General features: G+C 37.5%; 1 protein-coding gene across 4 annotated transcripts in view; it reads left to right on the top strand.

Annotated features, from left to right (window-relative positions):
• The window catches only part of gbf1 (golgi brefeldin A resistant guanine nucleotide exchange factor 1), a 53,214-nt gene that overhangs the window by 20,493 nt on the left and 8,405 nt on the right, over positions 1–24,316 (top strand). For 2 of the 4 annotated variants that reach the window (XM_086092146.1, XM_086092145.1), the window contains exons 4-31: positions 1,424–1,555; positions 2,607–2,725; positions 3,044–3,152; positions 3,263–3,323; positions 5,067–5,121; positions 8,985–9,020; positions 10,500–10,647; positions 10,776–10,981; positions 11,068–11,227; positions 11,997–12,208; positions 12,649–12,747; positions 12,853–13,047; positions 13,128–13,320; positions 13,851–13,988; positions 14,070–14,158; positions 14,250–14,452; positions 14,615–14,738; positions 15,874–15,999; positions 18,071–18,153; positions 18,652–18,888; positions 19,331–19,424; positions 19,936–20,112; positions 20,499–20,563; positions 20,730–20,853; positions 21,695–21,766; positions 21,889–21,983; positions 22,063–22,216; positions 23,070–23,295. In XM_086092146.1, coding sequence (XP_085948272.1) covers positions 1,424–1,555; positions 2,607–2,725; positions 3,044–3,152; positions 3,263–3,323; positions 5,067–5,121; positions 8,985–9,020; positions 10,500–10,647; positions 10,776–10,981; positions 11,068–11,227; positions 11,997–12,208; positions 12,649–12,747; positions 12,853–13,047; positions 13,128–13,320; positions 13,851–13,988; positions 14,070–14,158; positions 14,250–14,452; positions 14,615–14,738; positions 15,874–15,999; positions 18,071–18,153; positions 18,652–18,888; positions 19,331–19,424; positions 19,936–20,112; positions 20,499–20,563; positions 20,730–20,853; positions 21,695–21,766; positions 21,889–21,983; positions 22,063–22,216; positions 23,070–23,295 — 3,732 coding nt within the window. The remainder of the gene's footprint in view (positions 1–1,423; positions 1,556–2,606; positions 2,726–3,043; positions 3,153–3,262; positions 3,324–5,066; positions 5,122–8,984; positions 9,021–10,499; positions 10,648–10,775; positions 10,982–11,067; positions 11,228–11,996; positions 12,209–12,648; positions 12,748–12,852; positions 13,048–13,127; positions 13,321–13,850; positions 13,989–14,069; positions 14,159–14,249; positions 14,453–14,614; positions 14,739–15,873; positions 16,000–18,070; positions 18,154–18,651; positions 18,889–19,330; positions 19,425–19,935; positions 20,113–20,498; positions 20,564–20,729; positions 20,854–21,694; positions 21,767–21,888; positions 21,984–22,062; positions 22,217–23,069; positions 23,296–24,316) is intronic. The other 2 variants (XM_086092148.1, XM_086092147.1) reach the window with 1 other exon arrangement.

The raw sequence follows: 24,316 nt of genomic DNA, 5'->3' as shown, positions 1-24,316 counted from the left end.
GAGAAATGTGCTGCCTATTTCAGACAACTTGGTCTCGGTCACAGGTCATAGCTACAGGATAATTACCCAAAACACACAGCTAAAAACACTGCCACCACCAACAAGAATGACTAAGAGCAAAACATTTGGATTATTATGATGTGGTCCATTATGAGTCCTGGTCTATTGAATATCTGTGGAAGGACCTGAAATGCGCAGTCTAGAGAAAGCACGCTTTAAACGTGGGAAAACTGAAACAGTTTGCTCATGAAGAGTGTGACAAAATAGCCGCTGATAAGTGTAGAAGTCTCAGTAAAAGTTACAACACGTTTAGTGATTGTCTCAAAAGGTTGTGCTACAAAATAATTCAGTTAAGAGTTCGATCACTTTTTCCAGAACTGTTTCATGGTTTTGTTTTTTAAAAAAATTATTCAAACGCAGTGTTTGATTCAATTGCTTGATTTTCATTAACTTTTCATTCATTGCTACTTTTGTCAGATACAAGTTTTTCTCTGACCACTGTTTTTTCTCTCCCTTTTAATTAACAGAGATGTACCAATAATTTTGTCCATTTTTGTAATTTACTATAAGACTATAGCTGAAATGACATGTGCGAGACTAGTGTGTTCTTTCTCTGCCTGATGCTGGCACAGAAGATGATGTTTGCACCCCAGGCATGACATTTGGCCTCGTGGGGATTAATTGTGGCTAAGATTTCGACATGATGTGTGCACAAAATGCTAATTTTTGGCAATGACATACTCATTTCTATATTATCTATACTATCGCCCCTCTCTAGGTATGCAGAGTTGTGAACAGTAACAGTTTTAGTCAAATTTGAGTTAAATTCCACTTGAAAGCTAATGCATCATTGTTATTATAGTAATAATATAGGCACAAAGATGATTGATTTGTTACACCAATCAAAGATGTGATGTCTCATTTCTCCAAACATTTGTCCCTCGTTACTCAAACTAACCTTTTCAATGGGAGCTCTAGTGTCAGGCACTAACATGTTAACAGAGGAAGACTTTGAGGGGAGCGCTGGTGGGAGGCGCTAACATGTAAACAGAGGGGTGACGAGGAGGAGCTTGCAAATAAAGAAATGTGATTAAGCCTATGTGTGATTAGATATGTCGCCGCCTTACTGGTCATCAGTTGCTAACTTCTAGCAGCTGCAAAGCAGCCTCTCTCCGAGCTATACGAGGTGCCATGTTTGCGTGGATCATCTGACCAAGGGTAGCAAGGTCATTTTGTTTATTCCTAAAGGAAATCAAGTTTCAGTGGATATGGTGTACTGTATACAAGGGTTTGAGGAGAGTGGTATGTGCCCATCCAGACCGTAGATAAATACAGTATGTTAAACTATACAACGCATAGTTGTTTGTTTGAACTTGATTGCAAATTAATTATTACATGTCTGATGTCTATTCCTTATTTACAGAGCTGTCAGATGTTGAACCCAATGTATTTCTACGACCATTCCTTGAGGTGGTCCGCTCGGAGGATACCACTGGACCAATCACAGGCCTTGCCCTTACCTCTGTCAACAAATTCTTGTCATATGGATTAATAGGTAAGATCTTAGCCATCCCCCTTTTTGCAACTTTGATGAGACAGCATTCACATTGTGTAACTGGCACTATCACGGCGCGTCACATGACACCGGGGAGGGAAAATTGCTGTGCTTAATTCGGACATTTTCACTTAGGGGTGTACTCACTTTTGTTGGAGGTTTAGCTATTAATGACTGTATTTTGAGTTATTCTTAGGGAACAATAAATACAACACTAAATTTACACAGTTATTTTAGCTGTACACTGAGTACTTCCCATACACTCATCTCTCCACCCATGCTTATTAGTTAATGAATTGCTGCTTTCAAGGGGGGATGGTAATGAAAAACAGGCTGGCAGAGATCTTGCTAGCCACTCAGATTTCCAAAACAGAAGATCCTGTTGCTCCGCCAGCCAATTTGTCCAGGTCTCCCCCTCACAAAAGGCCACATCTGGTCCCATGCTGTGAAGAACAAAATACATGAACTAAAACTAGCTTTTGCCTGGACATGGATGAGCCTGACTTTCACTGTTACATGTAACTGTTAAATTGTAGGCATCAGACAGCCACCATTGCTTGCTATGATCATGACGTAGTGTCTTGCTGACTGAAAATATACTGAATTTCATGAGTTGTACAATTTACTGTGTGATATTTAAAGTATTTGTGGGTAGGTTAGGAGATATGTACTACTTTGTTTGGTAGGTCTTTAGAGCAAATGCAATGTAATTGAATGTCAAAATGTGTTGTTTTGCTCAATAGCATCAAACGATTACATAGGGGGAAAAAAATAATTTTGAGGCTTCCAAACATAAAAAAAAAATTCATACACATTTTTTGTGATTTTGGTTGGTGTCTCAGTGAACATTTTCATCATTGTCACTGAAACACTTAATGGACAATACAAACAATGAATTGAAATTCAGTGCAATTTTATTCCCCTCAACTTGCTAAAGTTACACTAACCTTACGTTGACATGTCTATTGTCATTATTAAATTTTTTCTATGAATAAAATTGGATATATTTAATGAACAACATATTGAGAACATTGTAATTTTGTATTTGCAGATGCTAACCATGAAGGTGCAGCCGAGGCCATAGAGAACATGGCAGATGCTGTAACACACGCCAGATTTGTCGGAACGGACCCTGCCAGTGATGAAGTGGTCCTTATGAAAATTCTACAGGTACTATACCTTTGCTGGACATTTCTCTTAGAACTGAGAGCATGATGATTTTACATATTTTTTATTTTATTTTATTTTGTTTCATTTTGTTTTGTTTTATTTTATTTTATAAATAAGTACATTGTCTTACAGTCTGTTTGATGCTGTAAGAATGTATAGTTGTATTTAATTATGTGTTCATAAATTTATTTTGTTGAGTGTGTGAGTGACTTGTTTGATTTTATTTTAGCTATGCATTTTCATGACATTGATTTAAAAAATCCACATAATAGACAACGTCAAGTCAAGCCCAAGCCCAAGCTTATGATCTTCTTTCAGGTCTTGAGGACACTGCTGCTGACGCCAGTCGGAGCCCACCTGACCAATGAATCTGTTTGTGAGATCATGCAGTCCTGCTTCCGAATCTGCTTTGAGATGCGGTTAAGTGGTTAGTCACCAAACTTCCTTTTTGTTTCTTTCACTTGCATCCTTTATTCAGTTTTGAATTTTATTTTTACATTTAACTTACTGTTTTGTTTTGTTTTCCTATCTACACAGAGCTCCTCAGAAAATCAGCTGAACACACCCTTGTCGATATGGTGCAGCTACTGTTTTCAAGGTAAATTGATAAAATTGTGAATAACGTGACATACATTTGTCTGCGATTGTGGCCCTTTAAATTTGTTGTGAGATATTTTGTATTTTAGTATCAAATTTAAATACAGTTTCATTCAATGTTGTAGAGTTTTTTTTCCATCTTAAAATTCAGATTTTCAGATAACTCTTAACACAACACACAATATTCTGTGGGCCTTGCAAAATCTGTCAAAATCCAGTAAAACAGCTGGGAGTGAAGAGGGTTGCTTCAGTGAAAAGGGCTGGGAGTGAATAAGTTAATAGTAAAATATATAAGGCACCATATATGGACACAAACTAATGGGTGCCACAAATGGGAGGCGACGTCGCTAGCTCTCAATTCATTTCCAATGGAAGCAGGGCGACAAGGTGAAAATCAAATTTGCACGCACACACACGGATATTACTTATCATTGTTCAACCTCCACCAGCCTCCAATCCACAGATGGTGGATAATAGAGATGTGAGTGAATCGGAGCCCTTAATGAACAGTGCCGCTCGTCTGTTTCACTGGACTCTTGGATTATAAAAGTATTAGCATGTTAATCTGTTAGACCCACAGATCATCCAATAATCATGCTTGTGAGACAACTCTCTATTATCACAGTTAATGTCAGCGGGGGCTGGTTCCTTGTGGTTTTTTTCTTTCTTTTCTTTGTATTTGTGTGTGTGATTGCTGGTGACATCTCATTTTCCAGTAAAGCCTTAAAGTCCACAAAACTGCAGGCACGCACGCACTCTCGCGCGCGCGCACACACACACACACACACACACTCTCTCTCTTTTTATATAACATTGCTCACCATCTTTAGAGTAATGTAGTTTGCTTGAGACTTAGGCAAGGAATGTTAAAATTCCCACCATGTTATTGGCTTTTAAGTGGCTTGGAGCATATTCTACGTTCCTCCAGAATTAATCGTATGAATTTATTTTCAGGATAGGGACATCCATGCACATGTTTCTTCAGTCTGTTTTTACCTGTGTTTTGTTTTATTTTTCCTTACTCCTAATCAGTCATTTGTCTGATAATGTTTTGTAGTTATACCACTACTTAAATAAAGATGCATTGTGGAGTGGAGGGTTAAACATAGACTTTCCGCCCACAAACGTCCCTCTCATGGCAAAACACAACAAAATGGCAAAATACAGGCTCGGATGGTGGTGGAAGATGACAAAAATCACCACCACACATTAACAGAAGCCCAGAGGTGTTGATTGAGAAGGATTATATGTGTATACATCAAGTGTTTAAGAAGTGTTTATTTCTGTTTTACTTTATTTTGACTGATTTTGCAAGGCACACAGAATATTGTGTTTCATTGCTATGGAACCTACCAAAATAACGATTAGAGTCTCTTCTTTCATTAGGAAAAAAAGTATATTTGTATCTGTTTCCGTTTTGCAGCAATTGGCATTATTCGCAAATCCCTTTTTTTTTTTTTTATTATGACGACGACAAAAGCGACAAGCAAATAACAGTGGAGCAGTCCCAGATTGATATTGTGGAGAACTCCCTTGAGTGAATCGCAATTATCATTTATATTGCTTAGTTGTTGATTGATTGTTTCAAAATCTAGTGCCTATAAAATAAATATATCATGCAGCATAAACACTAAAAACATGATTCTCTCTAATTTGATCAATTTAAAAAAGAAAGTGTCAAAACTTATTTGGCAAGGTATCGCCCTGATCCCTGACCAAATTTCTGTTGTTTTTTTCCACACAGACTTCCCCAATTTAAGGAGGAGGCCAAAAGTTATGCTGGTGCCAGCATGAAGAAGGTAATTATATTTTGACTGAGTATCTGATATGCTTGTTATTTGATTAACTTTTTTTATGTTGTTGTGGTTGTTATTTTTGCACATTTTCATTTCCTTGATTGCCTATCGTGATGATTTAGAATACATTTGGTGTTTCTCAGTTTTTGTATATGTAGGAGTAGTGCTACAGTGCAAGTCTATGTGTATATATCTTAACTTCCTATACAAGTCGTGAAATCGTTTTGCCACTGTAAAGCACTTTGTTACAGCAGCAACTGTTGTGATTGCGCTATATAAAGATGAGTTGAATTGCTAATGAAAATTGAAAACAGGCTTGATAGTGTGCATGGACCAGGGTTGAGAAACAGGGCGCTAGAATACCTTCATCTGTAGAATCAGCTACTTAACCCAAGTCACTGACGTGACTTCCTTCTCATTCATCCCTGAAGCGGCACAGTGCTTTATTTCACAGTCGGCCGCTGAGCGTCAACCGCATCGTAGAGTGGTTTGCTGCAAATGCTGGATTTGATCCCGCCCATTAATGGGGCAGTGGGCTGGCCCACACGTACGGCTACTGCATGATGATTGGATGATCTGTCTGAGGCAAAAAGGATGAGCTTCCCCTCATTTGAATAACCAGTAGATGCCTCTGTAGACATGGTAATAACGATTTAATCAATTTATTAAGATTGTGTGCAATTGATTGTTGGCTAATTGTGTCTTGTAAATGAACATAAATGACAGTCAACTAGTTCCTTCCACCGCATATGGTGCAGATGCAAGTTCTTGCATGCAAGATTGCTGCCCACTGGTCCTCCGGAATACTTAAATGCATTGAACAAATGTTGCTGTATATTGTTCATTTGGCCAAGTAACATTACTTTTATCTTTATTGTGAAAGTTAAATATGCTACTGCATGCTTACCAGGGGTGTGGCAAGAAAATCGATTCATATAGGAATCGGGATTCTCATTTACTATGATTCAGAATTGATATAAAATGTCGCAAAATAGATTTTATTTATTTATTTTTTCATAGCCATTCTTCTGAGTGATAAAAGTACCATGAGTAGCTTGCTAATGCTAATAAGCGAGTCAATGACACTTTCCATTGTCCATTAGGCTTGAGCTAGCTACGTTCGGGAAACAAGCTAAGCAAAATGTTACCGTTAACCTCAAATGGCGTGTAATAAACGGCTCGATACCAGCAACATTGGACGCTTTTTGAGGGACTGTTGTTGTCTGCTGAACTGTGCTCAGTCTGATCAGGGAGGGCAGAATATACACGTGCTAAATTTGTAGAAAATTGCATAGGTTTACTTGAACAAATCTGCCTTGCTAGTACCTTAATTCTACTGTAGATACCATTTGACTGTAGTGTGAAAAAATTCTTATGTTCAAAGAAGTAAACATCATTTAGATTTGTGAGATAATTTAAGTTTGTGAGATGACATGTTATCCTGCTAGAAATACCCATCACAAGATTGATATATAAGGTAGCACTCAATTTGGTTATTTTATTTACGTGATGTTCAGTTTGTATTAAGGGGTTATGCGTGGCACCAATTACAATAAGTGTTCTAACCTGTTATTTTGTCCATATGTTATTTTAGTGATCTACTGTTTGCTGCTTTCCATGAGGTTGAAATTAGGACTGTAACAATATGCCAAAATTGAGATTTGATCCATCTCTTTATTTGTGACTCACCATTTTATTTACAATTTGACTTATTTTATAAATGAATATACGGTACATAATACATATATATTCATGAATAAATTGATATAATATATATTTTATAAATATAATGCATCCCATAATTTCTGGAGTAGATAGATACATAATATTATATTGGTTAGCACTCTGCTTTACAGTGCAGATTGTGGGTTCGAAGCCGGGCTGCGGCCTTCTTGTGTGGAGTATGCATGTTCTCCCTATGCCTGTGTGGGCTTTCTCCGGGTACTCTGGTTTCCTCCCACAAAAAAACACATGGTGGTAGGTTAACGGAAGTCTCTAAATTGCCCCTAGGTGGTAATGTGAAAATTGGTCTATACAGTATGCCTGCAATTGGCCCGGCAAATGCCCACAATCCTAGTGAGGACAAGCGGTTTGGAGAATGAATGAATCAATAAATGAATGAATATATACAGTACTGTGAAAATGTGTTTGCCCCACCTCACTTTCTTTTTAATCACTCAAATGTTTTGGATCATCACACCAGTTTCAGTATATCATCATAACACCAGTTAAACAAAAAATGCGTCTGGTGCTATGTAGACAAATATAATTACTTCCCTATGATAAGACATTTTCTGTGATTAATCGTTCTTGGAAACTTGAGTTTAAATCCACGTGCCACACGCAAGCTTTATTTCCCGTCAGGCAGAGTGAAGTACAAGATCTCAAAACACACACACACACAATCAAATACAAATCAAACTTTATTTATATAGCACCTTTCATACATTAAAATGTAACTGAAAGTGCTGAGTAATTCAAATATCCATAGTACAATACAAAGAAAATTGTAATGAAAGTGACCCAGGCCGGATTTGAAGAAAATCCGAATAAGTAAGTAAGTAGTTTCGGTGAATCCTGCAGAAACCACAGAAAGAGTGGGTTTGGTTTGCATGGCCTGCCTGTCTGTCTAGTCAACCTACCCTGCTGATTTGCACATTTCATAGTGGTTTCAGACTATATATGGTGTTTGTTCCCAAACAGTGTTGCATTTAGAACCCCCGCCATTGTCACCATAGGTGTATCTGGAAAGTATTCTCAGCTCTTCTGTATTTATTTATTTATTTATTTTTGTTATTGTTGTGTAAACAGCCTTATTCCAAAATAGTTTAAAAAAAAATGCATGCCAGATCCACCACATCTATCGAAACTCAAACACAATCTGCTTCTTCCTCTGGTCGTTGAATCGGTGGAGGCTGGTGTCTGTGGATCTAGCTCTGCTTCATCTGTCCTTCCTTCCTTTCCTCAGTCTCTCCTTTTGTCTCTTGAGGTCTCCCTAATTTGTTGGAATTTAGATGTTTCTGGGGTTGGTGAAAGACTCTGGTTGGTAACCTGGTGGGTAGTAGGTAATGTCTGGTCGGTGCTGGATTTAACTTTCCTTTCTTTTCTTTGATCCTTCCTCGGGTCTCCTGACAACCTCACGACTCTAGCTGGATTCTGAAGTATTCGGTTTAGGTGAACGGTATGGGATTTTTAATAGGTTTTAGGTGAACTAATGAATACACACTCACACGCACATACACATTCTCACCCACATACAAAATAAAAAATAATAAAAAAATTAAACAATGATGATGAAGAGAGCAATGATGATGACATGTCAAATCTGTAAAATTACCGAATTACAGAGTCTTTTTCTTCAGAAAATAACTCACATTTTCTGAGAGTCCAAATAGGCATGACTGGTAGATTGCTGTTGAAATGGTTGTCCTTCTGCAAAGTTGCCTCTTTCCACAGAACAACACCTTCGACCTTGATCGCTCAGATTAGATGGGCGGCCAGTACTACGAAGACATTTATTTTATTTTATGATGATGGAGGCCAGTGTACTCATAGGGACATGCAAAGCAGCAGCAATGTTTTTGTAGCCTTAGATCTATGCCTCGAAGACACATACCGTCTTGGTCTACGGACAATCCCTTTGAGTTCATGCTTGTGTTGTAGAATTTTGAGGGAAAAAAATCCTTCAAATTTGGAATAAGGCTATAACATAACTATCAAGTAAAAAAAATAAATGATGCACAGAATACTTTCCAGATGGACTGTACTTGAATAAATGTGCCTGCACTTGTTTTGTGTTCGCCCCAATGCTGACATGTTTCCAATCACTAATCACGGGCACCTGCCTACTCCCCTTTTCTTCTGAGGCTTACAATATCTTATGGAAAAACAAACGAGTGCAGGTAAGAAAGATGACTTGAGTTATGTGGGAGAAAACTACAAAAATGTATGTTACTTATATTAACAATGACTGAACATACCTCCAGATCTATAAATATTGTGACATCAACACAATTCTCTTCTTTTTTTTTTGCTTTAAAAACAACCACAATGGGGTTGAAATAAAACCATCAAGATGCACATTTCTATCCGTTTCAATTTTGCAGCAATTAGCATTAGAATATGTATAGCTAAGTTTATTCACATAGCTATTTAAAACTGCGAGTAAATTAGCTTTTTTTCAACATGGCCCTGGTTGATCTCTTTTGCAACTAGAACACTTGAAATGTACTCTAGACCTTTTTATCTACTCATTGTAAATGCAATAATGAGGGAATAACATGGAATAGATGAGCAATCAATTGTTCCATTACTTTTGGTCCCTTAAAAAGTGTGAGGCACATATACAAACTGTTGTAATTCGCATACCGTTCACCTGATTTGGATGTAAATACCCTCCAAGTATGCAGTTAGAGCACATTATACGCGTTTCATTTCAAGTCCAATATGGTGATGTTCACAGCCAAAAAGATGAGAATTGTGCCAATGTCCTGGTATTTATGGCCCATTGACTGGAATGTGTCTGCAAACATGCACTTAACTTTCAAATTGTATTTTATCATGCATATTACCAAATCACTGTGTTATCATCTGCTGCAGCTGTCAAAGTTTTATAAAGCGTGGAAGGAAATTTGGACAGGATTAGTTATTACAAAAGTGCATGCAACTCTTTCCAAAAACAACATGAGCTCTTAAGTGCACACATTTACACGTTACTTGATTGCGCATGAGCTGTGCGATTATACAGTTTGGATTATCCACAGATGAAACGCTTTGGCTTGATGCAAATAAATCCTGACTATTATTTATCATATTAATAGTAATAATAGAACAAAGATTTTCCACAAGACAGACAAAGTTGAAGTGCATAACATGACTAGATTCATAAATGGTCTAGTAGTTAATATATTGGTTTATCCATCCATCCGTCCGTCCATCCATCCGTCCATCCCATGCCTCACTGGCTTTGTCCCCCATTATTAGAGCAAACACACTACCAGATGGTGGTCAGTTGAAAATGTTACCACTATCTTCATCCCAGTGTCCCAAGATGTTGCTTCAAGTCCGATGACATAACCACAAAGTTGATCGTTGATTAGGGTGTGGTCGTGCACATATGGACACTCTTAAGCTTGTACAGCGTGTTTGTCATGGACCCGTGATAAGCAAGGAGATCTAATAGCAAAACACTGCCGAGATTCAAATCAAGTGTGCTTTTCTCCCAAGTCACACACACCCAGGCCATTTCCCAAGTGAATATTTGTCGCCTCTCAGAAGAAGGGAATCATCAGCGGCAATTTTCTCCAGCTGAACTGGTGTTTGTCCATCATTCAAATTTTTGGGGCGAAGCCTCACTGAATAAGGTTGATTTTTCTTTTCAGTTGAAGATGCGCACAGGCGGGATGAACGAGTCATCCAAATGGAAAAAGCAGAAACGTTCACCAAAGCCAGCTCACCACATGGTGCGAAGTGCCTCTGGACAGATGGACTCTACTCAGTCTACCAACCTCAATAATACCAACCTATCTGGTAAGCGAAGAAAATGTGCTTCACTTCCCAACGACTGTTACCTAATATTACTGCACCTCCAAATTAATTTCAGCCACTCTTCCTGAGCATTTTACCTTTCCTTTGAGCTGTTCTCGTGCTTTGTTTAGGTGGAGTTGTCTTAATGGAGCAAAGGTGTTCACTACCAGCCTCGGACAGTGCTGGCTCTTCAATCTCCAGTCCCACAGCGACAGACAGTGGCCTAGACTTCAGCTCTAAAGCCACTTCTCGGGAAGACCTCTCTGACCTGGATCAGTGTAGCTTGGTTGCAACTACACCTGACAATGCTAACATACTCTTAGACACAGATGCACAGGTGAGCCTGCAGTCATATTCTATTTATGGCTATTACATGACTACTATGCTGAAGATGTAAATTATGTCCTTTCCATGTTAATCAAGTCTGAGGGTAAACCAACTCAATCAGCATCAGTAGAGTCGATCCCAGAGGTTCTTGAGGAAAAAGACTCTATCGCAGAACAGTCAAATAGCACCACTGTCCATGACATGGACTACGTCAATCCCAGAGGTGTCCGATTTACACAGTCCATGCAAAGAGATGGTAAGAATATTCACAAATTGTGCAACATTTTTACTTAGCGCTTATGTGAACGTGATTAGTGATCACGATACGTTTTAGGTCGATCACTTGATCAGATATAAGGAGATTTACTCGATCAAACATAGCAAAAATGTGCGCTTCAACCTTTTCCTGCTCCACTTTTTCAGTCTGTCTATTTTATCTGTAAGACACAAAAAAAATCACATTTGCTGTCGCACTGTAGTTTCAACACATTTTATGGCGCTTCTTCTTTTAGAATATCAGCCTCTATTAAGTCTGTAAACGCTGTACTCTGCTGGTTGAAGTTGGATATTGCAACACATTACACATTTTTTTACTTGTAGATTTTATATTTTCATTAATTTATTTTATTTTTGCATTGTCCACATTTTTATAAATATTATTCTAATATATAATGTTTAAAAACGTTCTTTTTTTCCTTTTTTAAATATATTTTTTTAATTACAGCACTTCATATGTTAAATGCTCTAGTTTCTTTAGTTTTTAGTACGGATGCTTTAAAACTCAGTTAAAAAAATATTATAATAATTATATATATATATATGGTTTACCAAATGTTCTATATTTTGTTTAAAATTTTAATCGATTGGGTTAAATGAAAGAAAGAGCTGTTTTTATTTACTTAAATATTACAAAAAAGGACAAAAATCTGCAATAGAGTGAATCCGTAACCGCGAAGTAGTGAGGAACCACTGCATATATGTGTGTATATACTCACTCCACCCCCCCCCCCCCCCCCCCCCCATAGGTGCATCCCTCATCCCCTATGGTCTGCCATGTCTAAGGGAGCTCTTCCGGTTTCTAATCTCATTGACCAACCCTCATGATCGCCACAACACTGATGCGATGATGCACATGGGCCTGCATCTGCTAAATGTAGCCCTGGAGTCTGCGCACTTTGTCAACTATCAATCTCTGCTAGGACTGATCAAAGATGAGCTTTGTAGGCATCTTTTCCAGGTAAAGTATATGAGTATAATTCATTTGACAGTAATGTTAATATATAATGTCAACTCACCATTGTTTAAATGCCAGGTTCTTATCATAAGAATTTAAAAAAATACCTGATTCCAAGATGAATAATTTCAAAACTTGGCACGTATACAACTCAACTAAAAACAAACTTCTTAAGAGGAAAAAAAAAATGAACGTGAAAACAATAAAGAGAAATAAGCTGATTGTTCTATCAGTGTAGCACATCTTGATGTGGCAATATTTGCCCACCTTTGCAAATACGCTGTAAATCTATTGATAAAGATTACAAAGACAACTCCTGTGCACAAAATTCAGAATATAAAATCTAAGAAAAAATACTGAATTTGAACGAAAGTTAAATGTTAAGCTTTGGAAAGTGGTGCAGAGCAGGGTGAATAAAATATCTCGTTTCTGCTTTGTTGTAGCTGCTGAGCATGGACCGTATGAACCTCTATGCTTTATCATTACGAGTGTGCTTCTTGCTATTTGAAAGCATGAGAGTGCATCTTAAATTTCAACTGGAGGTAATGTTTAATTTCTCAGTATTCTTTATTTGTAATGTAATGTATTCCTAATGGAAACAGAACAATGCGATACTTAACTGTCACAAAATATGGTAAACCTGACAGATGTATCTTAAGAAATTGATGGACATAATCACATCAGAGAATATCAAGATGCCATATGAAATGAAGGAAATGGCTCTGGAGGCACTGGTTCAGCTGTGGAGGATCCCCAGCTTTGTTACGGAGCTGTACATCAACTATGATTGTGACTTCTACTGCTCAAATTTATTTGAAGACCTCACCAAGCTGTTGTCGAAGGTACCCTCCCTTTTGTAGGAGACACATTTAATGATGAATTCATTTGAATTATATGTACATATTTTTTCTTTATCCTACAGAATGCATTCCCTGTATCAGGGCAGCTCTACACCACTCACCTTCTGTCACTCGAAGCTCTACTAACTGTAATTGACAGCACTGAGGCCCACTGCCAAGCTAAAGTGCTAGACAACAGCGCTCACCAAGACCAGTCAGAAAAACTGCCACTGGAGGAAGAAACTTTAATGAAAAATGGAATAGACGCTACAACTGGTAAACTATAATGATATTTACATTATTCTCCATATTGTATTACAATAAATTGTTTTGTTTTTGTTTGCCTCATGATTTTATATATATATAATATTTGGTAAAGTTCTTACCTACAAGGGAAGTCAAATCATTTTTTTCCCTTTACAATACAGTAATATGCCCTGGGTGGCACGGGACTGTCTTTCACACACATACAGGTGGCCACTGAAATTGACATCACAGTGCCTCAAGTAGCAATCATAACAGCTCACCTGTTTTTTAGGTTTTGTTCATGTGACATTCACAAGCTGATACTTTTAGCCATTGATGTCATTTTCAGTTGACAGGAAGTGGTAAAATGGCCACTATAGATAAAAACGTGTGGATTTTGCTTATAGTTTTTATTCCACATATGCATTATTAATCAGAATACCATGTTTAAAATAGCTGTGGTGCATTGAACATTATTATTCAAATTTTTTGTGTGTGACTTCTTTTTTTTTATGTGTACACATTGATTGATTAATAATTTTCAACTTTGTTTGTCTCAGATCTTATTCAAGAAGGCAGTACCAATGGTTTGAGTTTTCCACTAGTGGATCATGGTCCAGGATGCCCACCAACCAGTGGAAATTTAATGGCAGAAAAGATGAAACTGTCCAGACAGGAACAAAGAGAGAGTGACCCTAGTAAGACCTGCATGGTCTTAATGATATAAAAAGCAATATATGTGAATTAAAATGTACTTTATTTGTCATTGTTTCTTCCAGCTGACAAGAAAATCTTGAAAACACCTCAGCGTTTCTCTTCAAATCTACCTGAGTCGCAAGAGTTGCTTGAAATAAGAGCAAAGAAAAAGGTGTAATATACACACACATTCACAATTGCTCACTGTTGTTTGGACACAGAGTGTATATGTAATTAAGACACTTATTTTGTCTTGTTCATAGCTTCTGATAACAGGAACAGAGCAATTTAATCTGAAACCAAAGAAGGGAATTCAGTTCCTTCAGGAGAAAGGGCTTCTCAGTAATCCAATGGATAACAACCAAGTGGCCCAGTGGCTTCGAGAAAATCCCCGATTGGACAAAAAGATGATAGGGGAATTTGTCAGTGATCGCAATAATATGGAGCTCCTAGACAGTTTTGTCAAGTAAGATGTTCAAAAAACATTAAACAGTTTGCAATTTTGTTTATTGTTGATTTGCCATCGTAAATTTTGTTGGGATTTGGTGGTAACTTAAAAAAAAATCTTGGATGTACCCTCTTTTTTTTTTTTTTTTTATATACTAAATAAATATGAACTGTGTTGCAGCACGTTCGGCTTCCAGGGGCTTCGTATTGATGAGGCCTTGAGGCTTTACCTCGAGGCCTTCAGATTACCTGGAGAGGCTCCTGTCATCCAAAGACTTCTGGAAACATTTACAGACAACTGGCATGTAAGATTGTCTGTCACCTTTGGAAAATCATTTTATGTATACAGAAATATTTAGAATTATATGTAAAGGCCGTGTGTAACTTTGCATCAGTTACAGCACATGTCTCCAACATTGTATCTTCTGTGAGCTACTTTACCACGCTGAACATTCCAGAGGTCTGTTCATGTTTAGTAATATGGAGGACCAAAAATGCTAAAATGAATACATAGATAAATAATGAATGGATGGATAATTAGAAGCAGATGTAAAAAATATTATTCAAAAATTAAATACCAAAAAATTAATAGAAAAACAACAAAATATATATAATAAATAAATGTAAAAATAAATACAAAAATAAACTAGATTAAAAAAAATAGAAATAAGGACACAAATAAATGTGCAAATTAATACAAAAATAATATATAAATAGAATTAAACATGAATAAATAAAAATGCTCTGCTCTCATAATTTGCATAAAACACACATTCAGAAATGGTAATAGAGGACATGTATTGTGTACAATTATATATTTACCAATACTGCATCAAAACAAAAAAGGTCGATACCTGGATGTGCATTATAAAACTTTAAAGACATTCCTGTATAAAAACTGAAATGTTATTCACCGGCAAGCATCCTGGCCGTTTTCAAACCTCAAACCAACAAGTTGCAGCCACAGTTCTGATCGCCCACCTCAGGAATAGAGGTGCAAGGGCCGTGGCACAATCGGACACAATGCTGCCGCCACCCCTCATATGGTTAACCCTTGCATAATATACTGTTGGATGACATCAGTTTTAAAGACAGTGTGTCCCTGGGACGCACAAGGGAAAAAGACCCACTCTATTGCTAGAACATTTGTCTTCCCAAAATAGCCAGAGAAACCATGTGACCTGGAAACTATTCCTAGTAGTGACCTTTTCTTGGATTGAATACTTAATACAAAAATAGTCATCTTAAAAGCGTCAATGAGTAATTATAGGTAATGACTCAGCGTCAATGGGTTTTTCACGCTATTGGATATAATTATATCAGACAACTTTTAGTTAAAACTTTGCACGACATTTATCACAAGTCTGTTTACATTTATCATTTGGATTTAAACCATGACATATAATCTATACTCTCTTTACTTCTTTTGTGTTTTTGCAGAAAGTAAATGGCTCTCCCTTCCTCACTAATGACGCAGGATTTGCCTTGGCCTACGCTGTTATAATGTTGAACACTGACCAGCATAACCACAATGTCCGAAAGCAGAATATCCCTATGACTGTAGAGGTTAGTGCTCACTCACTCACTCACTCACTCAGTTTTTTTTTTCTGCCCAACTTTTGAGATTCCACAAAAGCAAAATTACGACATTAGTTTGCTACTAATTTGTAGCTCTCTGTATCATGTGTTTACTCTTGAATATATTTCCTTTATTTCTTCGATCGTTTTTTTTATTGTCAATATAACTAACCCAAGTAAAAAATATTTTGATAATTTAAAATTAAATACCACACTAATTAATCTAAAGCGTCCGAGTATTCATACATCAATTGTCATTCTCTTTGTTGTCTCTGCGGTACATGCCAGTGTCTGATGGTATGACATTCCTCTGGGAGTTGTAGCATTTGCACTAGTGCAGCTCGGCGGCTCAGAAAGCCCTCAGTCAACAGCTGTAACCAGTGGTGGTCTGTCTGAGAAGTGAACTCGTTCCAAACAGGGCGACCAAGGGTTGAGGGAAGGCAGACTCACTTCATCTGTTGTCTCTGCCTATGTTTTTGGCAGCTTCGATGGCAGATTCTGAAGACTAAACAGGCTCGAGGTTTTGTGAATAGATCGTGGGTGGGCCACATGTCTTGATTAAATAGCAAGTTATTACTCGTTTTCTAGCTGTCGCTGCTTCATTCTTTCATGTGCTTTGAATGATCTTCTTCCATGAGGCTCCGGTTCGTTTTGATAATCACACTTCCAAGAGGGCGTTTGTAGTTTAGGGTTGGAAGGCATTTGACCTCTTGGCTCAGACAACAGGAAGGGGCTACCAAACAATAATTTAAAGAGGCCCAATAAAAGTGGCGCCGAGCACTTCAGTTACTTAGCAGCTTGCAATGTGTAGTATTCAACACGGCATATGTTGGCACTGTGGTTATTTTTAACGTGAGAAAACTATGCAGAACACCAGTGTGTAAATCAGAGCCTTTTGTGAAGGATTTGACAGCAGGACCGCATATTTATAAAGAGTCATGGGGAAGATTAGTGTTGATTAGTGTAAATGTGCATGCATCATGCAGAACTTGTTTCAACATGTATGTTTTTTTTGTCAACTCACAGTTTGAGGACTGCGGTCCTTCATGACTGCAACTAATTCTGTCTCTCTTGTCCAGCATATGAACACTTAGGCAAACTTTAGTCCAAGAGCTGTGGCGAAAAAAGAAAAAAGTATTTAGGAGTGTGCCAAAAAATAAATTCTCCATAAGATTCACAATTCTCATTTAGTACTATTCACAATCGATTATAAATGTCCCCAATTTTGCCCTTGTTTGTGTGTGCCTTTACTGGGAACGTTGTACATGTTGGACTCAATTTGGCCTCTTAGGGGCAGTGTGGTTCCACGTGTTCTGATACTCAGTTGAGTTGTAGTCACATTAGAGAGTAGAAGGAAAAAGTCACGGTCAAGTTTTGCCAATAAAAGTTTTTTTTTTTGCAGCGTAGGAAGAGCATATGCCAGTGAGTAATGTTAAGATGCTTATCTGTATACATTCCTGAAGCGTTTGTATGAATAGCCGTTCTTTTGAGTGATAAAAGTGCCGCGAGTAGCGCGCTAATTAGTATTAGCGAGACAGACTAAAGTAGATCATGTCGATTATTTGCTCATCTATAAATTGAAGCAGAAATCAGTTTGAATCTAAAATCGATTCTGAATCGAATCGCAGACCTAAAAATCTGAATCGAATTGAATTGTGAGACAGACAAAGATTCCCACCCCTAGTAATATTGTGGAGTAGCTATTGATGCCGTAGAGTATTAATTGATGCATTGACCATTTAGCAAATCCTACCAAGCTGAGACTTGAGGCTGTCAGTTATCACTCACTGCTTGTGTTTATTTACAGGAGGCTCTTTGCCCTAATCCCTGTTTAGGAGCCTTAACCATATTAAGTGACACATAATGAGCGTCCCATCCGGAACCCTTTTAATTGTTCGGTGGATGCTCAGTTCAAGTAAAAGCATGAGAGTTTGTAACATTATCTGAAATTTAAAGACAAGGACTTAACTTTAATTGATAAAAGTTTTTGCTGTAGAAGAGGAAGTCCTAAAGGACGTTTTGTTTAATAAGATGCCCAACTTGTTTTTGTTTTCAACAGCAATTCAAGAAGAATCTGAAGGGAGTTAATGGAAACCAAGACTTTAACCAGGACATGCTAGAGGATATCTACAATGCCATCAAGTAAGATTGAGTACACCAGTTTAAAAAAAATTCTAACCTTTAAAAAAAAAAAAAAAAAAATCTAGCACACCTCTGGCAGTTGTGTGGCTTTTCAGATTATGATGTAAAGCAAGCCCAGTTTATTAGAGAAAACTGGTTTTGTGGGATAGTTGATATTTTATGGCCTCGTGGTATATGTAAATAGCAACATGGCACACTTATATCTTTCAATCACAAAATGGTATATGCTGCCATTAAAGGGAAATTGTATTTACCAACCAGTGTTGCAGAATCATGAGCTATTCTAGAGTCTGTATATTGCTTGAGTATACTTCAACAGGACTGATGGAAATGGATCTGCAGAAGCCTTACTTGACCAACACTGCACTATGCATTAAGCAGGAAACAGTTCTGGAGACAGAATTGTGTCAAACACTTTATTTTGCATCATTAATAGTCATAGTGATTTCACTATATGTGTTCCCATCTAATATTGGAACATTCATCTTCCTTTTGCAGGACTGACGAGATTGTGATGCCAGATGAGCAGACTGGTTTAGTGAAGGAGAACTATGTGTGGAGTGTCCTGCTACACCGCGGTGCTACACCAGAGGGGATTTTTCTTCACCTGCCACCTGGCAGCTATGACCATGACTTATTCACCATGACCTGGGGTCCTACTATTGCAGCTCTCTCCTATGTCTTTGACAAGAGTCTGGATGACAACATACTCCAAAAGGCCATTACTGGCTTTAGGTACTGTACGTATGTTGACAATTTGGTTAAACTGGAAGATGCTTAGTGAGATATGTTTTGAAGACAAATTCCCCACAATATGAAAATGATCATGAACTCAATTAACTTTATTTACAGACTTGAGGTCAAGGCACAGACAAACTGGATACAGCATAAAGCATATAAAAACATACAAATATAGAGATTCAGCAATATATGCTTTTACAAATGTTAACCCCCCCCCCTTTTTTTTATTTTTATTTTTTTTAAATAAAGGCTTTCCCGAACATTTTCATTGTGGCTTTTGAAATGTAGCATGACTAATCTTCTGCCGGGTTTGTATACATTATAGTTGTAAGGATAATATTATTGTAGATTATGCAACTTTGCAAGTACAGCAATGTGAAAAGTTGTGGTCACTCTGAAATTGTGTACTAATGTGCGCGCGTTTGCCTCTGTGCAGGAAATGTGCCAAAATAGCAGCTCACTATGGATTTAACGATGTTTTTGACAATTTGATCATCTCGCTGTGCAAGTTTACAACTCTGAGCAGTGAGGTGAGGACACTTTGTATTTGTCTCTTATTAATTGTTCACAATGATATGCCAAGATGTTTTATTTGATACTATCCTAATAATTTTACTCATGAAATACAAAAACAGGGTGCTTGAAGAGGGCACATATTTTTTGGAATTTGTGGTTTGACATCAGCCCATATCTGTAATATATTTACAGTACACTATAGTACACCAAACAAGGTAGATACACATGGCAGTTATGTTTTAGTTATTTAATACTTTTTCACAATACAATTTGTTATGAAACTCTGTATAATGTAAATATATTGTTTTTGGATGTTCCTTTAACAAAATTTAGATGAAAGGGCATTTTAAAAGACATTCTGTGATTATGAGGCGGCATCAGACAACTTTTATGTTTTTTTTAGCTAAATCTTAACTTCAGACTAATTAAATTTGCAAAACGATGCTGCATTGACAGATGGACAGACAACGGAAAAGTTGGTATTGGTCACTGAGTGGTTGTTCTCCCTTCTATCCATCCTTATAGTCAGTGGAAAACCTTCCATCTGTGTTCGGGAGCAACGCAAAGGCGCAAACAGCCGCCAAGACAGTGTTTGATCTCGCCCATCAGCATGGCAACATCCTGAGAGAGGGTTGGAAAAACATCATGGACTCTATGCTACAACTGTTCAGGGCTGAGCTTCTACCCAAAGCCATGGTTGAGGTCAGTTTAAAGTGCTTAAATAGTACTTTTTAGTCTGTATTAAGGCTGGGACTTAAATTTGTATCATTTTATTTAAAACAATTATTAATTTAATATATTTTTTGACAGTATATAGTTGATTTTCAATAGAGCTACTCATGCATTCCAATGAGGTAATGATGAAAGTCATCATGTTATTTTTATTTTCTAAAATGTTAGTATAATTGTTTTGAGGAACCTTTTTGAATTGCAGCTGAAAGTCGAGACTTAAACTGCATTTATTACTGTATTACAATTTCAGTTATTCCTTGTTTGTGTTAGCGCAGAGCTGATTTTTTTTAGAGCTCTCTGCTGCCACCTACTGATAGTTCTTCATTATTGTTTTTTGTTGTTTTGTTTTAAATCAGGTGGAGGATTTTCTTGAACCAAATGGAAAAATCTCTCTTCAAAGAGAGGAAACTCCTTCTAATCGGTATGTACATTGTTTGGTACTGTGAATAATGTATTTTTAATGTTGTCACTTGCACTATTTTGTACAATGTAAAAAGGTTTCTCTAACTGCAATGAGAGCTTTTAATGACACAAAGAGCGATAAAACAAAACGGCATTTTTCTTTTTCTTTTGCAATATCATTTCAGTGGTGAGTCAGCAGTGTTGAGCTTTGTCAACTGGCTGACCCTGAGTGGCGCTGAGCAGTCTGGACTTAGAGGGCCATCTATGGAAAATCAGGAAGCCAAACAGGCCGCCATCCTCTGCATAAAGGTGCTCATTATAGAATTTACAATACATAACTCTGATATCAATATATCCATCTAAAATATAACCGCCTAATAGCCATTATGCATCAGGATGTGTTATACAATGGACTCCTGCTATTCGCCTGACTATAAATAGCAAATTTCTGCAAATAAATGATGCTCTAAAATTTATTTTAATAGCCTATATTATTAAACATAAACAGTAGATAAACTGTGGTTATGAAATGGACCTACCGGACTGTAGCTTTCTACTGTAACCCAGTTACTTTCAGTTTCTTTTGACAAACATGCAAACATAACCTTATCTTGATCAGCGCTTCTGAGGATTATCCGGCAGGCTACTCAAGAACTGAACCTGAGTAGACAAAGTAGACGTTGGGCGACATAATCAAATAAAATATAAAAAACGGGGTTTTAATAAGCCATGGCTTCAACCAGTCAACCTTTTTTCCTTTTCGGATGTTGTTGATGTTGCAAATGAGATGTGGTTGGTGAAGTCTATTCTAATAAACATGTCCGAAAGGAAGAAGAAGAAAAAAAAACGGCAATGGAAATGCAGCAAGAGAGGTAGCTTAAATGCTAAGCTAAAGCCCATCGATTAATACAGGTACATAACCATTTCTAAATAGCCCTTTGCTACTTAACGTCCAGTCTCTTGACAACAAGATGGATGAGTTGAGCTCCAGAATAACAGCAGACTCAGGTGATTAAAAAAAATAGTGCTTGAACAAAGTGTTGACCATTTTATCTTTTAATACATTTCAGTGTTCACAAATACAAATGCCGAACTGCAAATACGTGCGGGTCCACTGTATACTGGAATGTATTTATGTCTTTATCTTCAGCAATGTGATCCAGAGAAGATGATCACAGAGAGCAAGTTCCTCCAGCTTGAGTCTTTACAGGAACTAATGAAGGTAATTGTTACATTACATTTAGCTGTAAATGTTAATCAGTTATCTTTTTTTGTGTTGTTGCTCTTTAGTCTCATGAACTTATTTGCTTACAATTTAAAGAATAACCATTTTACGTTCCACAGGCGTTGATATCAGTAACCCCCGATGAAGAGACTTATGATGAAGAGGATGCCGCCTTCTGCTTAGAGATGTTACTGCGTATTGTAATGGAAAATCGGTAGGTGCTGACGCAGAGCAAAGTGGTACCACACTTGTTTTGACGTTTTCATACACTAAAAATAAGTTTCTGCCTTCAGAGACCGCGTGTCGTGTGTGTGGCAAACCGTGCGTGACCACCTCTGTCAGCTCTGCGTCCACGCTAACGAGAGCTGCTTTTTGGTTGAGAGGGGCGTCGTGGGACTCATTCGACTTGCCATTCGCCTGCTACGACGAGAAGATATTAGTTCCCAGGTATAGCAGTCACTTTCTTCGATATGTTCACGTATCACACATGCAGTATGTCACCAGAATTTCAGAGCTACCTTTTTCCCTCTCTCTTTTTATTGATGAATTAACATATATTGGTTATGGCCATTTTCTTGTTGGCTACACAGTAAATTCTGTACAGTAAATTTCACTCTAAGCAGAGTCGTCTATTTGGTCCCACTCTAAACAGAGTAAAATTTGAACTTGGAAGAGAGTAAAATATTCAGAGTAAATTTTGCTCCGAGTATTTTTTACAAAAGAATTTGCCTTTGCCATGAAAAACCTATTAACTCATTCAAACCCAAAAACGTGTGAACACAGTTTTTTAAATACGCTGTCATTCACTTCCCAAAAAACGTATTTATACGTTTTTATGTTTTTATATGCAAAAGCATACTGTAGGCTTTGATGTAGCTTCTGACATGAAGAGGTAGCTTAAAGCAATGACCAGCAGGTGGCAGCAGAGTATGCGATCAGCCAGGGCCATGTTGCAACAAGCTCTTTTTGCCAGTGTTTTCAACAGGTTTGTGAATAATGATGAAACTACAAAACGGAAACTGATACAAATATATTTTTTTCCTGATGAAAAAAAATACTCTAATCTTTCTTTTGGTAGGTTCTGTGTTTTTATCGCAATAGAACACAATATTCTGTGGGCTTTGCACAATCAGTCAAAATCCAGGAAAACAGCCGTGAGCGAAGGGGGTTGCTTCTATGAAAATGGCTGGGAGTGAATGTAGCTAACACGAGCTGCATGTACAGTATAATCATTGTGCAATCACGAGATCTCAATACCTCTGATCTTTGTTTTTCTGTTGTGTTTTTTTTTTCCGTACAGGTGCTTCTTTCCCTGCGTCTCCTGCTTATGATGAAACCACATGTTTTGTCCCGGGTAAGCAGAGAGGTGGCTTTTGGCCTTCATGAGCTGCTCAAGACCAATGCGGCTAACATCCACAGCACAGACCATTGGTACACACTCTTCTCGCTGCTTGAATGCGTCGGTGCTGGAGTCAAACCTCCTGCCTCCTTTCAGTTTACCTCTCCCAGCGCGGACATTGAAACAGGTGCAATATTTCTTTTACTTCAGATTTCCACAGATGTAGGGCACACATTTTATGGCTATTAACTGTTAATAAATGTCTGCTATTTTGATTCAATACATTTTTAGATTTGTCCTACTTTGCACTGTACCTCCTAACTTCCTAACTGATCAAAAGCGATCATTTTGCTGAAACTGAAAATATTTAGGTTAGAACGAAGTATGGATATTTATTTAACAAATCAATTAAATTAAAAATGTAGAAAATAATAAAATTAATAAGGAATTCCAATAAACATGAGACAAGAAATTTACATTTCTCTCTCATTACCAGGTATGTAACTGGTAACTGATCTGGATTTGATACAGAAATTAGAAGATAGCAAGCATTTTTCATGTGACCAAAGTACTGGAACGTGACTGACAAATCTAACAGGTGCTTTTGAAATACTGTTGGGCTGAGAATACAGATTGAACGATTCCAGATTCTTTGCCATCAACGCTAAGGTGATGATAATCGAATTGACGTTGACTAATTCATGGCATCGTGTATATTTTTATATTTTTCAACTTGCTATTCGTGCAACCGTTTGCCGTCAGCCTCCAAATACAAGGTCAGGAAGGCGTGGTGAATTCACTGATTGGTTAATGTGGGATTTTTTTTTTCTGTCAGCTAGCGGAACTAGGAACTAGCTATACAGATAGCTAACAGCTTCTCCAATAACAACCAGGAAGCCTCTTGCTGTTTTGTCAATTTACCAAAATTAGCTGCAAACCCTATAAAATTAGCCGTTAGCATAATGCTGGTTTACGTGGGCGCTATCATCGAAATGCTACGCTAAGTAGAGCCTAGTAACTTATGTCACATTGGAATTTAAACATCCGATTCAATAACCGAGTGCAAGCCAGCACTCCTCAAAATAATATACTTACAGACAGATATTTCTGGAGCCAAAATTACACTCTAGGCTTTAAAACTCTGGATTAGCTAGTGTGTAGCCGTGTAGGAGCATTGCTTGGAGTACAATGTGCTACGGTAGCACTTG

This window comes from Leptonotus elevatus, chromosome 13 (assembly GCF_054856555.1).
Source record: "Leptonotus elevatus isolate MCC_2025b chromosome 13, RoL_Lele_1.0, whole genome shotgun sequence".
Lineage (NCBI taxonomy): Eukaryota > Metazoa > Chordata > Actinopteri > Syngnathiformes > Syngnathidae > Leptonotus > Leptonotus elevatus.
The sequence above is the reverse complement of the archived record's forward strand: the minus strand, read 5'-3'. Positions and strand labels throughout refer to the sequence as shown.